The following is a 13,769-nucleotide window of genomic DNA, read 5'->3' as shown; positions in this document are numbered from 1 at the left end:
CCTTTCAGCAGACCTTCCTGTCTGAGCAAAGACGCTGCAGTCTCCACTCAGCACCACAGTGACGAAAAAGAAATCCAACGTATGAGATATGAATTGAGTCAGATGTAGCACAGACAGTGGAAGCAGAGAAGTCAGAACAAAGCCAACTGTTTTAAGTTCCACATTATATCAGTGACAAGCCTTTGGCCGGCCACGCGCCTGTCCACGAACCGAGAGCCCACCTCAGAGAAAGAGCTTTCATAGTGGAAGAGAAATTAAGCTGAACATCGCTGTGATTAATGTATGGAAAGCTGAGGGTGACAGATGTTGTTCTTGGAGTTTGGGTTCAAAAGAGTGGACGAGATTCAAGACTTCGCTCACTGCCAGCTTCACTTTGCTCCCCAGTATGCACCAACATAACCTTTGCAGCATAACCCAATGCCCGTGCGGGCGCTTAAGCAGATACATGTAAAAATATACATGCATGTCTCTTTAAAACATTCAACAGTGACTAATCCTCTGGACCGTTACTAAACCTAGTAAGCTGACATTCAACAATTCTCTCCTCCTCCTCCTCACTTTATTTTCTCTCCAGTGAGCACTTGAATCAATGGATCCCATATCCTCTGACTTTGTAGTCCCCTCTTGTCTTCTCCTCTCCACTGACATTCACGCTCAGCCGACTGGCGCGCACGGGTTTCTGTCCTCCCCCCTTTGCTCTTGGAACAGCCGCTGCATACTTCAAAACCCGCAGTGAAAGCTCAACAACTGCATACAATATGAGCACAGGCAGAGCTGCCGAACAATACTGACGCTGAGCCAAACACACACATACACACACAAATAGGTCTTCACACAGATGAAAGAAAGAAAGAAGCAAGAAATAAAACTTGGAACAGAATGAGGCTAAACAAAAGCGACAGAGGAGCAGGAAAAAGTCAAGGCCTGCGATGGTCAAAGGTAAAGTCTTGGATTAAAATTTGAATAAAGCCCTAAGATATTTGCTTTATCTTACATTATTAAATGAGTTTCAGTGCTGCTATCTTTAAAACAACATTGTAATTTGTATCTGTATTGATCTAAAAAGCATAAAAACCCCTCAGCCAGAGGCAGAGGACGGTGTGGAAAGTTAATCCAGATGCTCAAATTTAAATTTCATTCCAACCAAACGTATTTTTCGCTGCAAGACATTCTGCCTTTTTGAACTGTGGATGACCCGTGTGTGGCAGACAGTTGGCCGACAGTTCGCTCTCGCCTCAAAGCCTAACCACACAAACTTATCAAAGGCCAACACTTCCACACACACAAACTCAAGTGATCATGTGCCTTTCTAACTCTCGTTTACCCCTCACTTAATCACACGCACACTCACCATGTCCTTCAGACACCCACTCACCTATATCCAGCCACATTTTCACGCGTCATGTTCGACTATAAAAGGTCTCCAAAGACAACGAGAGCCCGGGAGGTTCTCCAGAGGTGCTGATTAAACCGTGCTGACCAAGGGGTCTGCAGGGCTTTTAGAAGTCATACGATAATCAACATTACTCTCATTTTACTCGATGTGGTAAATGAAGGGTCGAGCATAAAACTGTCACATATGTAGATAGAAGTTACAATACAAACCCTATCTGAGGTGCACACCTGTGATTTGTACATATATAGTATATCATGACTGAATGGTTTACTGGTTGTGCGTGCATGTGTATATGTGTGTCACTTTTTCCACACACACAAACATCTCTACAAATTATCCAGATCAAAGATTCCTTGTACAAAGTAAGTGTGATGTTCCTGATGTGTTCGGAGATTTTTATGTGTATGACTGAGAGTTGGCATCATGTGTCTCACCTCCTGCTAAATCTACCAGGGCACCACAGCCAGCCTACATGAAGTAGGAGCATTTCCAGTTGTGAAAATGTACCTGACTATCTCCTGCTTTATGCCACATGTGAGAAAAGGCAACTGTCAAAAATGATTCTCCTTACACTCAATTCATATGAGGCAATGACTGTGGTCATTAGAGTCAAGTACAAATCATGTGACCACACCACAGGAGTGTTCTAGGGCGATCAGATAAGATCACTTTTTTTCTAATTCACCCAGAGAGTTGAAGCCTTTATTTCCCAACTAATGATGATGTCTCAAATGGCATCATGTGGGGTAATTTAATGGACTAGACCCAGCATTGCCCAGGGGAAAGAAAGGTTTTATACAATGCTTACAAACAGGTTTCTAAAAGTAAAATTGGTTGTGTTTCTCTTTAACAGACATTAGCTCTGTATTTGTAGGTCAAAAGAGGGTAATTCAATGGAAACCTAATGGGAATTAACTATAAAGTATAAGTATTGAAGATAATTTATCTCAATTTCAGGACTGGGACCATACCTCATACACTCCTCTTCCAGTTCTCCAGCTATGTACGCCTTCATGCACTGTAGAAGACTTGTTCTCATTTTCGTGACTCACCCTCACTCACGCCCCTTTTCAGTACATGGGGATCGGCCCAGCCCAAGAGCTGCCACCAGTCCTCACTGAGGCATTCCCCAGACCCTAGCCTCATATCCATGCTGATTCCATCTGCTATTATCTTACAAAAAATGCTGACAAATCTAATTGAGGATGTGGTTTCTGCTAGCAAAAAAGATGATCTCAACTACTTTTTCTTTTTTATGCATATAAAATACTGAAATTTCACTTACCAAAACTAGAGTACAGACTTCTTGCATGGTTTGCTTGTACATTTAACTGGACAGCAACCCATAACTATATTAAAAATAGGCACTAAGAGCAGAAACATGTTCAATTCTTTTCTTTTCATTTTGGCTTTAACCCATGAGGTTGCCGTTTAGGATTAAAGTGAAAGTGAAGTATAACCCCTGTGCCCAACTCCACTTTTTCCCACTCTCTATCTGTTCAAACCTGCCTGCATGGTCCACCTGGCCATCACTCGTTTCTATCCATTTCCTGTTGAACTACTAAGTACCAAAGGCAGAGAAATCAGCGCTCTAAGAGAAGCAAACACTCCATCTGAGACTCTTTGAAGGTGTGAGACTCTACTCCCCCACTAATGTATTTGGTAATATGTGAAAACAGATATAAAGTTCACCCTCTGTTGAGCGGAACCTTTGAGAGATCTGTCGACAAAATGTTTTGAAGGATAATATTTGCATGTGATGGCAGCGAAACATCCAAAGAGCTGTTGACACAAGAGCAGGGTGAAAGGCTGCAGTCGACTCGAGTAAATATTCTTGCTGGAACAGATTTGCAGAAACAAGGTCCACAGAGAGCCGCCTTGGGAAGCACTACAATGCTCCGCTGACATGAGCCTGGGAGTGCAATGCATTGTGGGCCAGAATGGCCTCAGTGACCTCCACGATAGCTCAGTTTCCTGTCCTCGTGCAGTTATGTCGCAACGGAAATGACAATGATGGAGGAGGGTCACGTCTTAGAAGCGCAAAGCACGCTCATTAACATGAACATAAACATCAGTGCAGATGTGCAGATGACTCAACAAATCAACAGTGATTATGAAAGTATATTCAACTGCATAGTTAAAATACCACAAGTAAACATTCAAATATTTGGAAGCTAACTGGAAATGTACACCAGATTGTGTATATTTCATTTAACTACATAGCTGCAGCAGTTTGTGTTTGCCTATCTACCCTCACATGCCCACTTGAGTTGAGATTCAGCTTTACGTGAGTAAATACACAACCGCAGTGTGATGCTTCAAGCTCCATTTGACAGCTGGTAAACAAAACAATAACTACCGGCATGGACGCGTGATAAGCTGCTAACTCGAGGGGAAGAAATCATTTTCAAAATACCTCCTTTTTTTATGGCTGCTTAGAAATAATCACATTTATATTTGAATGAAGACATCTGGGCCATTAAATTAGTTTCCAACCATCAAAAAAAGGTTTCTGGTAAATGGCAAATTAAGTGCAGCATCACTCACAGGGGAAAGAATATTTCGCCTGTGGTCTCCTCTTACAGGGAGGCATCGATATAGTCCAATTATTCTGTTATTGAGTGATTTCATTTTTCTTGCACCAGCCTACCAACTTCAGTTTAATAAACACTAAGCCTTTGACATTTTAAGGCATGGACATAAGTTTGTCCATGCCTTAAAATGTCAAAGGCATGGGTCATTTTTTCTTTTAGATTTTGGGTCTCATCTTTCCACTAGTTTGATAGATTAGGTTTTGTGGAATTAAACAAGTCCAAAATTCACATTTAGGAATTTATTTAAGTGCATGTTGTCCAACAGAAATTGGTGCTTAATGAGATCTAGAACGACGTCTAGCAAAAGCCACAAACCTCCACCAAGCTCTAGCAACCACAACTACTAGACCATCATCTCATACTTCCTCTATTTCCAGCACTTACATCCCAGAAACCTTGGGTTATTTACATATATTCGTATATTATAATCAGCTAGTGTGTCTCTAGCAGCTTTCGTCCAAAAAATATACTTCCTTCTTCTGTAGCTACACAACATATTGGTTAATGAGTTTACCACTATTGGTCATTATTGATCATCTATAAAATTTAAGACAGCAGATCAGTTTGAGTTCTTTCAGGAACAAGAGACAAACAAGAGAGAGCGTCTACACCAACTTCTTACCCATTTAACAAACTCCATCCACTGAACTCTGTGATCTAAACATATTTTGTGTATTTTACGTAAAGTCTGTAGGCAAGAGACCAAAGATTTTAAGCAGCAGAAGATTTATGCATTGCATTTTCTTGTAGAAAATCAGTTTGCATGAAGAGCAAAGCAGGGATGATATTTTCTGAAATGCACTGGATAATCATCAACTATTGTCTGATGATGAGTTAAGGGATTACTGGCATTTTCAAATTATCTGTCTTGGTAAACAATGACTGGTGCAAAAGCCAGAAATGTTGGCATGGATACGTGCTGGCTGCAACAGAGACCCCGAAAAATTGTCTGGTGCCCCAAGAGCCTTAAGTGAGCAGACGAGCTGATGTATTTCCAGACTGTGAAATCAGATTACGGCTGCGGTTAGGCTGAGTTCATTATTAAAACGACAACAGTTTGTTTTGTTGCTCTCAAATTCTGTGGCCTGTAGTATTAAATCCATGTTTGTTGTTCCAGGAACAGAAACTACAGCCAAATCAACCAGGATCAAAAAGATCCTTCCAGATTATTCTGTCCTCTTGAAGTAGCAATGTTAGGAAGAAAGAATGTGCAAATCTTAAAATAAATTTCACACACACAAACAAACACTTGATTGAAACATGTCACCAGCAAAACAGCCTGTGAGTGAAAGTGGGTGGCCTACTGATGATGTGCTCTGCCTGGCACCCTGCATGTCTACCATGTGTTTGGGTCCCGTGGCCCTGCAGAGCAGCATGAGTAGCAACAAGGGCACCTCTTCACAACCAGGCCCAGCTGCCTCTCCAATGTGAAGGAGGGAGGGAGCAACGCAGTTTCAGGCAGGCATCCAAAGCTGGGCATGAGTCAAAGCTGAATACGCACAGACACCACCGTGTCTCACAAGATGAGGCCGTAAAAACCCTATACATTCACGACGGGACATGGAAATGACACGTAACGCAGGTGAGGCTCTGCTTTATGTATCCCAGACAGCAAAGCACAAAGTCATCATTTTGCTTTAACTGCCCGTTCATCACAAAGCCCACGTTTGGCTGGACATTTCCCTGAACACCCATATTCTGTGCGACACACCTGCTGCCCGCATCGCTGTTCCACTACTTTAAAACATCTGCGTGCTAATGAGCAATAACTCACTCTGTGAACAGCATGGGAGCAGGTGGACTCTGAATAGTGTTGGCAAAGTCACCTTTGATGAGGTAAATTAAGTGAATACAACACTACGAGGAAATGAATAGAGAAAAAGAGACATATAAAAAAAAAAAGCCTTAAACTATAAATTAGGTACAATAAAAACAGGAGAATGTGGAACTGCACTGGGGTATCAGGTGGTTTGTCACTTGAATATATGTATTTAAAAAAAAACTACATTTATTTTATGTAACATACTATGTGGCAAAGTCGCAACAGTTGCCTAGCATAGGAGAAAGGGAGCAAGCAGGGAATCATTTAGCCTACCGCTATCATGGAAAAGTGGACTGAGCAAATTAAAGTGTTAAGTCATAACATTTACCTGGTCTTCTTTTTTCTACTTTGTTGTTCTAATTCTTTCAGGCTGCTTTATGTGTGTAAAAAACCGTTTACGGTAACACCAAGCTAATTACATTCATTAGCTAGTTGTAGCTCTTTTCTAAAAACATCGTAACAGTACAGAAAAAACCTCCCTGATGCTTAGGCCCAGCAGGGGGTCAGTTTAGACCTGGAATAACTCAGCACCAACACTGTGGTAATGATGGCAGAGAGATCACAACCTAACTTGGCCTCTCAAGGATTGAGTTGCTCTACAAGTGCCAAATACTTTGGGATTTGGCCTTTAGAGAAACTATAGTAGTAAAATTGCAGAAGTTTAACTGTACTTCCCAAATAAACACTGGGTAAAAGTTATCAAGTGCTTGTGAGACTAGATAGCCATCTCACCAAAGTGATGCTTATGTTGAAATAAATTTAAGTTTACAAGTAGTCGTCCTGCTTACCTGCTACAATTACAACATGTTTTCATCATATACTGCAAATACAGTTTGAACCGTGCAAACCCCTCCTGAAAACCTACTCCTTTCACAATGCACTGCATCATCTAACCCTTTAAAATTTCTTCAATAAATTAGCCCAAGGCACTAAAATAGCATTTTCACAAATGTGCAAATCCTGTCACCTCAGACTTGGAAAAGTATTCCTACACTGAAAGTGCTCCTGCTTCCCTGAATATGTCAAAGGAGGAAAACTGTGACGATATATTCAGATATGTTGTTTGCCGCAACAGCAGGTAATGGCATAAAGTACATGTAGCTCAGCAAGAAGTTTTCCCACTAATTAGGATTTTCTTTCCTGGTTATCAGTGTCTGAAACTGTATTCACAGTTCAGTTTCACTGAGCACACAGAGAGCATCGGTAGTCCCCATGTGGGATGAGTGTGAGATCATCAGAGCAGGTTTAGGCTGTAAATCAGCTTTAATGAGCACACTCAAAGCCCATTCCTGTCAGCTACATACAGCTCAGGAGGTCTACCACATGAACAGGGCTGATCTTATTTAATTACCTTTGAAAAAAAGTGTAACTCTGACCTTAAATATATTATAAATCCTTACTTATCCAGAACCTTCGAGCGCACCTTTGTATTCATATTACTTTCTTTTTTGTGTGGTCAGTAAGTAAGAGTCACAGAGTGTTTACTATATATCTGTATTTGTTCATTCAGCAGCACAACAAATATATTTGTCCTGTTTAGTTGCCAACAAATTATTTCAATCATCATATCACACGTTCAAACCTCAGTGATTTTTATTACCAGAATTTTGCCAGTACCCGCAAATTCCACTAATTACTCAAATATAGCATGTTGCTGTCCATTTTATAAATATATTTTTAATGTTACTGTTTTTTTGTTTTTACATTATGTTAAAAACACCATATTCATCTACAGTGACTTTTTGAGACTTGCATTTAGTTTGTTTGTTTGCATATAAATACTGATTAGGCTATATGTTAATGACGATACACAAGAAAAAAATGTTTAGGACCCATCTGACTTAAGCAGAAGATTTCTTTTAAATACAAAATTAAAACTGCAAATGATAAAAAAGGCAGTTGTAATGTTTTACCTGTTCAGCTGCTATCTGTCAACTTACATTAACTAATAAGGAAATACCATAGATTAAATCATTCTTTGTAAACCCCGTTTATCTTGATTTGGTGCCAGCTTACCAGCATAGCTCCACTGTTCCATCTGTGCCTCATAATTAGGATTATGTCAGACAAAAAATAGACATTAGACTTATCTAAGCAGCTCAAAGTCAGTCAGTTAAATTGGACTGACTTGTTTTATTGAGACATGATATCATCAGTAGTGGGATTTCACTGCTATTGGAACTGATAATAATTTCTGGTATCCTTATAATATTCCAATAAAGATTCACATTCAAGGCCAGAAAGTCTAAAGCAGAAAGTTTAAAATGATTTCCTGTCTTCTGTCTAGACCTCTGAGTCTGCTTCTCACCAGCTTTGTTCTGTTTTGGATCCCCACATGTCTGCACATGGAGCAAACACAACCACACACACTTGGCCTACAAATACACCCACACAACCCAGACGCGACCCAGACGTGAGAGCTGCCCTGAGTTTTTGTCACTCTGCACATGAGGCCTGTCATTTTATAGCCGTCCTTGAGAACACTCAACACCCCCCATTTTGGGGCAGACCACTGCTTCATAAGACTGGCACGGGCTGATGGACAGCTCCAAAGGAGGTGCTGACTGGGAGACGAAGGCGGTTTGTGTTGGGGGGATGCCCAGTGTCCTTGAATATTTCTTTGTGGTGACGAGTGAGGCCAAAAGCCGCTAATGACCACAGCGTAAATATGGACGGCTGAAAATATCTTTAATTAATCGCTTTTCAGTTTGAAGTAAAGAATAGGCTCATTTAGCATGACAAGAGACAGACTGCGCTGCAGCACGAGATCCATTATTAAATCGGATTACGGTGTGTGGTATAACCTCAACAAGTTAAATTGTAGGGATGGAGCAAAGGCAGTTGTGCGCTGTGTGCAGCCCAACAGAAGGTCACATGGAAGAGTTAAGATTCACTCACCTCATCGGCTGAGTCCGAAGTGCCGTCTTCAGATCTTCCACCACCTTGTTCCTCATTTCCATTTCCTCCTCGTCAAAGGCAAACAAAGTCTGCATCTGCAGATAAGAAGAGAAATGGAGATTTCACTGGAAAAATAACAGATTCATAGAGTTCAGTTCCAACTCTACATCAAGTGAGAATGCTACCTGCTGGTATTAATTTGGTACTTTCCATTTTTAATTAGGGCAGGGTTCCTACAGCCCGAGGAAAGTTGGGTTTAAGACTTTTTTAATGCCGCTCAGAATAAAATTTAAAATCAATTTCACACAAACCAAAAACTGAAGACAAACAACATCAACTGATTGGGGTTGTTTGGTTTTTGTGGTTCAGTCGAATCTCTCTTCCAACAAGCTAATTTATGTAGGCTGTTGATACAGACCAAATGCACGCAACCACATGGCAATTTTGGGAACACTGCACGAGATTTCACTCTCAATTACCATTGTGCATATGTTTTCTGCAAGAAATAAACCATGACTTCTATGTTACCTGACATGAGACATTACAACAGAGAAATATGGACTTAAACAACTCAAATTCTGTAATGGCAAAGGATGTGGTTCTCCCAACCTTGAATGCAAAGAGCCAATCAACAAAACAAATGACTGATCTTATGTCCTTGAGCTGAAGGCAGCTGCATTTCTTTCTGAGGTTTTTAAGACATTTTACTTCTCATGCAAAAGGCTTCTTTGGTTCTAAAAGACGATGTGGATGATGAAGTTGGCCTAAGGTGACAACCCCACGAGAGGTTAAATATGTAGGGCTTCTTAAAGAACCTAAAAAAGAAGTCCAGTTGCCTTGAACTCAAGCACCTATTCTGAGGTTCCTGCTCGAAAACGACATGCCCAAAATGAATAAAGTATTTCTCTGCAATTACAAACTCTGTATAAACAATCCTACTATCAAAATAAAGCTAGCACTTGTGAGACTTCATCAGCGCTGTAAATATTACAGCAGATGCTAGTTTCTCAAAGCAGCTGAGGATGGAAAATAGAAAAATAAGATTTTTTTTCCTTGCCTAATTTCTGTTCTTTTCCCTGTATTTTATAGCATATAAAGCCTTTGGACATATGCTGTGGTACACAATAAACTCCACAACATCATGAATCAACATATTGACATTATCTGTACAAAGACTGATGCTGCTGAAGTGAAACACAGCAAAGTTACAGAGATTTTAATGAAGGCATAGCCAGGCATTTGGCAATTTGTTACATTTTGCCACAGTCTGTGAGAGTTGAATTTTCTTAAGTATTGAAGAGCAGAAATGATTCAGCTTTATTTACAAGCCTAAAAATATTGTTAAGAATCCCCCCCCCCCCCCCCCCCACACACACACACACACACACACACACACACACACAGGCATAATGGTCCTTGCGTGAATGTAACTTGGGACTTTTTGATGGCCAATAACTTTGGCTTCTATTGGCCATTTTGCATGACTGACTCTTCTTTTGAATCATTTGAGCCAATAGAATCACAGTAACATCAACACATTTACAATCACAAATTGCAAGGCGAGAAATACACATGAAGCAAAATGTACAACACTCTCCGTCATCCAATCACATCTCTGTATCTGGGCAGAAAATCTTATGACAGGAAACAGCTCTGAGGCGTTGTGGGAGATGACTGCAATTTTTTAAATGTTTTCCCTCTAAAAGTATGTTTAATTTTTTTTCCCCCACTGGAATTTAGATTTCTACTAGACTTGATCAAAAATATTCAATTCCTCTGTCTCTTCTCAGAGACAGTGCTAAGAAAAACTAAAAGAACTAAATTAATCCTACATCTAAACTAGATTAATGAGTAGATGTATTTGCTATCACACTGCAGCTCTGTTTATTGCAAACATTTTCTATATAGCGTCAGTGCTGTGCGAAATTACATGCAGTTTTATTGTACATGCAGTGATTACTGTATATGTATGGTTCTTTATTTTTTTCCCTTTTAATAGATGAAAGCTATTTAAAATCTGACTGGAGACATTATGAAGACGGCTCCCATGAGACCAGATGATTCCTAAAAGGACCAGTTTCAGTCAGGCTGCTTTCCTGATCTTGATAATACAAAAAACAAAGCTTCTTTTTTTAAATGTATGTTTCCAATATTTACAAAACGTTCCATTTTATGATCAGAGTGTGTTTTGCCTCTCGCTCTGTGCAATGTTAATTTTTTATGTTTGTTAAAATTTTAAGATCAGATTGATTTAAGATATTTAAAGACTTTAAGGGTTAGCGTTATCCACAGACACCGTGTCAGATCTTTTCGGAGCTTATCTTTAACACAAGAATATTAATTTTAATTTGGCAGCAATATGACTGCAACCACACATTTAGTGTCTTTAGTGTGATTATATATGATACTAGGACTAATTGGAACAATCAGAGACTCATTAGCAGGCTTATGCTTCTGGCACCACAACTCAAACAGTTTGTGTTTGAAGCTACACAACATACCAAAATAAGTTATGCAGACAATCGGCTCTAATCAACCTAAAAAGAATAGTAATAGTGATAATGCATTTCTGCATCACTTCAGTGATTTTGTCTGCAGTATCAGAGAGCAGTCATGCTCTCATTAATCAGTGCCATGGGCCTTCTGCTTAGCATCTCCAGGCTTTTTCCATGGTAGCTCACTACCAAGCACCGAGGCCAAACAGTGCATGTTTCAGCCAGTCACAGTGCTGCCCATTCATTTCCCTCAAAAGATACTTGTTTGCGATTGCTTTCAAACTTTAAACCTTAAAATTTTGGTGCAGCTCGCTCATTCATTTCTAAATAAGTCTTGTCTTGTGATGATCAAGCCACTACAAAAAAACAAAACAAATAAAACCATCAACCTAAAAGTTAGGTTGATGGTTCAATACCCAGCCCCTCCAGTCTGCAAGTCGTGCTTGCACAAGCGCTTAACCTCATATTGTCCCAGATGTGTGAGTGTGTGTGAAAGCGTTTAAAAGCGCAGAATAACAAGGTTTGTGGACCTTGGAAAGAGACACTGCTGTTTGGTTCTACTAATGCAGCTTTTTGTTGCTTTGAGGAGTCATAGACAAATCCCATTGGACATTTAGACCAAGGCAAAAATAAAAGACCGGAGGAAGAATATGTAAATTTGATTTGGGGGTGCACTGTCCCTTTAAAAAGTAACACACAACCCCCCACCCGCCGTTTGTAGAATTATTTTATAGACTGCCAACTAGCTACCATGACATATCTAACTGAATCCTGACCCAATGTTTGATTTTCCAACAAGAGCTCAGATCTGTCCAGTGTGCGAGAGTGTTTAATATAGAAACGGTACACTCAAAACATCCATCGTGTCGACTTAGCCTCAAGTACAGATGGTTCAGGAGCCCTGTGCCAAACGCTCTGGCTCCTGTTGCTCTAAATGAGCGTGTTCATAGTCAATGGGAAGTTGGACACAACAAGTGTTGGGCTGAGTGAATGATTGGGTCGTGCTGTGAGCCAGTTCACCGTGTCAGTGAGTCTAGCCAAATGGCTCCTTCCTACATCTGCTATTAGTAAGCTCACCCGTACCTGTGGCCAACATGCACATAAGGATATCATTAGAGCCAGTTGGTAAACCAGCAGACGGTACTTCCCTAAATCCTTATGATGGGAAGTGCCCCCTCCCCCAGCCAGAACTATGCCTTTAAGCTAGTCATAAGAGCATCGTTAACAAAGATGAATGCTACTAATCGAAGTCTTAATGTGGACCATGTGGATCATTGACGCATCAACCAAGAAAAAAAGAAAAAGAAAAGAAAAAAAGAAAAAAGAAAAAAAAAGAAGGGATGAGTTTAATCTAAACCAAGACAAACTAAATTTTGTTAACTAAAACAAAATAATTTAGTGAAATCCAGCTGCCATCGTATCTTCCACCATGAGAAGATATTTGGAAGGCTTACGTCAAGTTGCATTAGTAAACTTATATGTTTATGTTTCATATCTCGTCAGACTAAAATAAATTTTCTTGTAATTTATCATAGCCTGTATTTAAGCAGTGAAGTGACTGTTTTTCTTTTAATACCTAACATCAGACGACAGGGACACTGCACGCTTATATGGTAGCGACTTGCCAGTCACGAAAGAGGCCGACCCTAAATCGCATCTTTATCATCGTATTTGATGTAAACAGAACCATAATTTATAAAATAAACATATTCAGACTTGGCACTAGCAACTGAGACCATAAACTCATTGTGTAAGCATTTGCCGTAGTCACCGGCAATGCAAGCAGTAGGGTCATTTTCTCGAATAGCCCCCCCCTGCTGGTTACTAGAAAGCATGCAAGTTTAAAATACTTCTGCTTTGGCTCCGCTTTTCAGAGCTAGAGTGACTGTTTTGTAAATACTTTTGGAAAAAGATCTCTAAAACTGAGCAACTCACATTAACACAGTATTTGGAAAATAGCACTACAGGCCAGAGGAAACACGTGTATATTTGATGGTGAGATGAAGTGTCCTTATAATATTTAAATGAAATCATATCCAGAAATAAATGTAATAAAAGAGATTTAGCTAACAGATCATTCTGAATGGCTCCAAAGACATACAGCTTCCAATCGAAACATTATGAAAATACGATGCAGTTTATTTGCAATACAATTAATCCTGCACATTGTAAAATGTGTCACCTAATCAACCTGCTAAAAAGCACAGAGCCTCAGTTCATATCAAAGTTCATCTCATCCCATTAGTCAGTCTTGTGATTACTTGCAGAAGTTTGAGACCTTCATGCATTTTCCTTTTTCTTTATTTCTGCAGAAAAAACGATCCAGCTGGGAGATCTGAAGCTCTGCACACAACTCGGGCACAGCGGGGCTACAGAAACTCCTGTCAGAGTCACAAGGGCGTTTGAGTTATCACGTGGTGGCCCACGAAAAACCTCAGGGCTCTGACACAATTTTATGAATGAACATCAAGATGCCGGTTGTACAGTAATCTCTCCGGGCGGCAAAATGAGATCATCCAATAACTCAGCTACTGTGTAGGGGCCGACCCCGGTGAGATCGCTCC

The 13,769-nt window shown here is 40.1% G+C and overlaps 1 protein-coding gene across 9 annotated transcripts in view; it reads right to left on the bottom strand.

Annotated features, from left to right (window-relative positions):
- daam2 (dishevelled associated activator of morphogenesis 2) overlaps positions 1-13,769 on the bottom strand; it is a 115,471-nt gene that overhangs the window by 35,167 nt on the left and 66,535 nt on the right. For all 9 annotated transcript variants that reach the window (XM_063496891.1, XM_063496897.1, XM_063496894.1 and 6 more), the window contains exon 5: positions 8,711-8,805. In XM_063496891.1, coding sequence (XP_063352961.1) covers positions 8,711-8,805 — 95 coding nt within the window. The remainder of the gene's footprint in view (positions 1-8,710; positions 8,806-13,769) is intronic.

This window comes from Pelmatolapia mariae, linkage group LG16_19, assembly GCF_036321145.2.
Source record: "Pelmatolapia mariae isolate MD_Pm_ZW linkage group LG16_19, Pm_UMD_F_2, whole genome shotgun sequence".
Classification (NCBI taxonomy): Eukaryota; Metazoa; Chordata; class Actinopteri; order Cichliformes; family Cichlidae; genus Pelmatolapia; species Pelmatolapia mariae.
This window is presented reverse-complemented; position numbering and strand designations above follow the sequence as displayed.